Genomic DNA, 2,845 nt, shown 5'->3' with positions numbered 1-2,845 from the left:
GTTTTTTATGGCCCTTTGTTGGCAAGCATGGTAATTTGTGGTATGAAGCTTGTGTAACAATTATTAAAGACTCTTAGAACACTAATATGTTGCGTAGGTGTAAACATACAATATACATTCTCAATTAGATCATCCGAATACGAATTAATAGATACTAGACATGGTAGAGTTACTTATATGAATGAGTGGTTTATCGTAAGCATGAATAAAAATAGTCTAAAATACCACAGATTAATACAAAACAGCAATAATATACACAATGGCCTGAAGAATATGTGTGTTCATTCAAAGAAAGGTTTTCCTATGAATTAATTAGTAGAAAAGTCAATTTCTACTGTGCGTTTGTCCTGGGACATGCAGGGATTTTCCCTGCTTTAGATACTTTTGGCCAATAAACCCAGTGATATCAGCGTTGGTTGCCATGCAACAAAAGGGGCCTGTTTCGGCCTCCTGGGGTGTTACGCATTCCGGGGGGAAGGGTTCATGGGTCCTCGTATGGCTTGTTAACTGAGGGGGGGTTACAGAGTATTTGTTAAATATAAAAACAAAATATATATTGTGTGTTTGATTGGTCCAGCCGCTACACTTTATAAATGTAGTTCTTGATCAGTAATGCATCCTTGCTGAACAAAAAGATAAATTTCTTTACAAATAAATAAATTATAGTGATCCAAACTTTTAAACAGTAATGCATATATTAAAGCTACTGTTCAGGTTACATTGATACCTTGTAGTCCTATATTTTTCTCATTCTTCTTTCTCTCTTCACAGTGCAAAAATCATTAGAGGCAGCTGAGAAACCCACGAGAGAACGAGGTGAACCATCTTTACATTGGGTTTAGAAATGATTTTAGAATGTTTGATGCATATTGATTTCAGTACAGAATTGCTTTCAGTACTATGTATTTACATGCCATATTTCTGCAGCACTTGATTTTGATGACAGTCATCCCAATGTGAAAAAACTTTGTGTTTAATTTTCTGATTCCCACCTTTTCCCTTTTATTTATATTTTTCCATAACAGATTTCTGGCTGCAGGAATTCTTGAAAACTCACAAAATGAAAATGAAGGAGAAAGTGGAACACATATTTGAGGGTAAAGAGGCAAAGGAGGAATATCTGAAGAATGTTTTCACAGAACTCTTCATTACGGAGGGGGATATTGAAAAAGTCAATCATGAACATGAGGTTCTGCAGATTGATGATGCCTTTAAAACCTGTAAATCACAGAACAGGTCAATCAAATGCAATGATGTATTTAGTCTGAACAAATATAAGAAGAAAAAGATTGTGTTGACCAAAGGCATCGCTGGCATTGGAAAAACTGTCTCAGTGCACAAGTTCATTCTGGACTGGGCAGAAGGAAAAGCCAATGGCAATATTGACTGTGTGTTTCTGCTTCCGTTCCGAAAGATTAACTGCATTAAAAACAAAAAGATCAGTCTGCATGAGTTTCTACAGAAGTTTAATCCTGAAATGCAGGACCTGGAAACAACAAAGATAAATAAGGTATATAAATGTACGCTTGCGTTTATCTTTGATGGACTGGATGAGAGTCGACTGACTCTGGATTTTGACAGTGGAATGGTGACGAGTGTCGAGGAGCGATCATCTGTAGATGAACTGTTTGCAAGTCTGGTGAATAGGACTCTGCTTCCATCAGCGCTAGTCTGGGTGACCTCACGACCAGCAGCAGCCAATCAGATCCCTCCTGAGTATGTCGGGTTGTTCACAGAGGTGCGAGGATTCACTGACCAGCAGAAGGAGGAGTACTTCTGCAAGAGATTCAAAGATGAGACTCAGGCCTCCAGAATGATCTCACACATTAGGAAATCTCGAAGTCTCTACATCATGTGCTACATTCCCGTGTTCTGTTGGATCACAGCTACTGTTCTTCAAGACATCCCTATTGGGAACAAAGCAGAGGACATCAACACAACACTCACTGAAATGTACATCCATTTCCTGCTGATGCAGATGAACATGAAGAACCAGAAGTATGACGGGAAAAAACAAAGAGAACATACCAAGCTGTTAGATTCCAATAAAACAATGATTTTGAAGTTAGCCAAGCTAGCGTTTGAACAACTAAAGAAGGAAAATATTGTTTTCTACGAAAAAGATCTGCAAGCATGTGGTATTGATGTGAGTGACTTTGAGTCCACTGGAATGCTGACTGAGATCTTTCAGCAAGAGGCTGGACTTCACGAGGTGAAGGTCTTCTGCTTTGTGCATCTGAGTGTTCAAGAGTTTCTCGCTGCAATGCATGTGTTCCTCTGCTACCTGAACAAGAACATGGAGGAGCTTCAGTTTTTCTTTGAAGAAACACAGAATGAGGTCAGGCTTAACTGTGAGCTTCAGTCTGAAAGTCCATTGCATTATTTACTAGTGAAGGCTGTTGAGAAAGCAATGCAGAGTCAGAGAGGACATTTAGACCTCTTTTTGCGGTTTCTGATGGGCATTTCACTGGAATCCAATCAGAACCTGCTCAGAGGCCTGTTCCCTCACACTGAAGACAGCAAAGACAGCGTCACAAAAACAACCGAGCACATTAGAGGACTATTACAAAAGTACATCTCACCTGAAACTTCAGTAAACCTGTTTTACTGCTTACTGGAGCTCAATGACAATTCATTATATATGGAAATCCAAAGTTACATCAAATCAAATAGAAGAGCCTTCCTCTCATCTTCAATGTGTTCATTGCTGGCCTACGTACTGCTGATGTCAGAGGAGGTGCTGGATGAGCTCGACCTGAAGAGGTACAAGACCTACGGGAAAGGTTATATGAGTCTCTTGCCAGTTGTGAGATGCTGCAGAAAAGCCATGTACGTAACTTGTTGA

The 2,845-nt window shown here is 39.5% G+C and overlaps 1 protein-coding gene across 1 annotated transcript in view; it reads left to right on the top strand.

Moving 5' to 3' along the window:
• Positions 1-2,845, top strand: part of LOC107554855 (protein NLRC3-like) — a 5,225-nt gene extending 2,380 nt beyond the window's left edge. Inside the window, exons 3-4 of the mRNA XM_016237494.1 lie at positions 772-816; positions 1,026-2,845. Coding sequence (XP_016092980.1) covers positions 772-816; positions 1,026-2,845 — 1,865 coding nt within the window. The remainder of the gene's footprint in view (positions 1-771; positions 817-1,025) is intronic.

Source organism: Sinocyclocheilus grahami, unplaced genomic scaffold, assembly GCF_001515645.1.
Source record: "Sinocyclocheilus grahami isolate Dianchi unplaced genomic scaffold, SAMN03320097.WGS_v1.1 scaffold517.1, whole genome shotgun sequence".
Taxonomy (NCBI): Eukaryota; Metazoa; Chordata; class Actinopteri; order Cypriniformes; family Cyprinidae; genus Sinocyclocheilus; species Sinocyclocheilus grahami.
The sequence above is the reverse complement of the archived record's forward strand: the minus strand, read 5'-3'. Positions and strand labels throughout refer to the sequence as shown.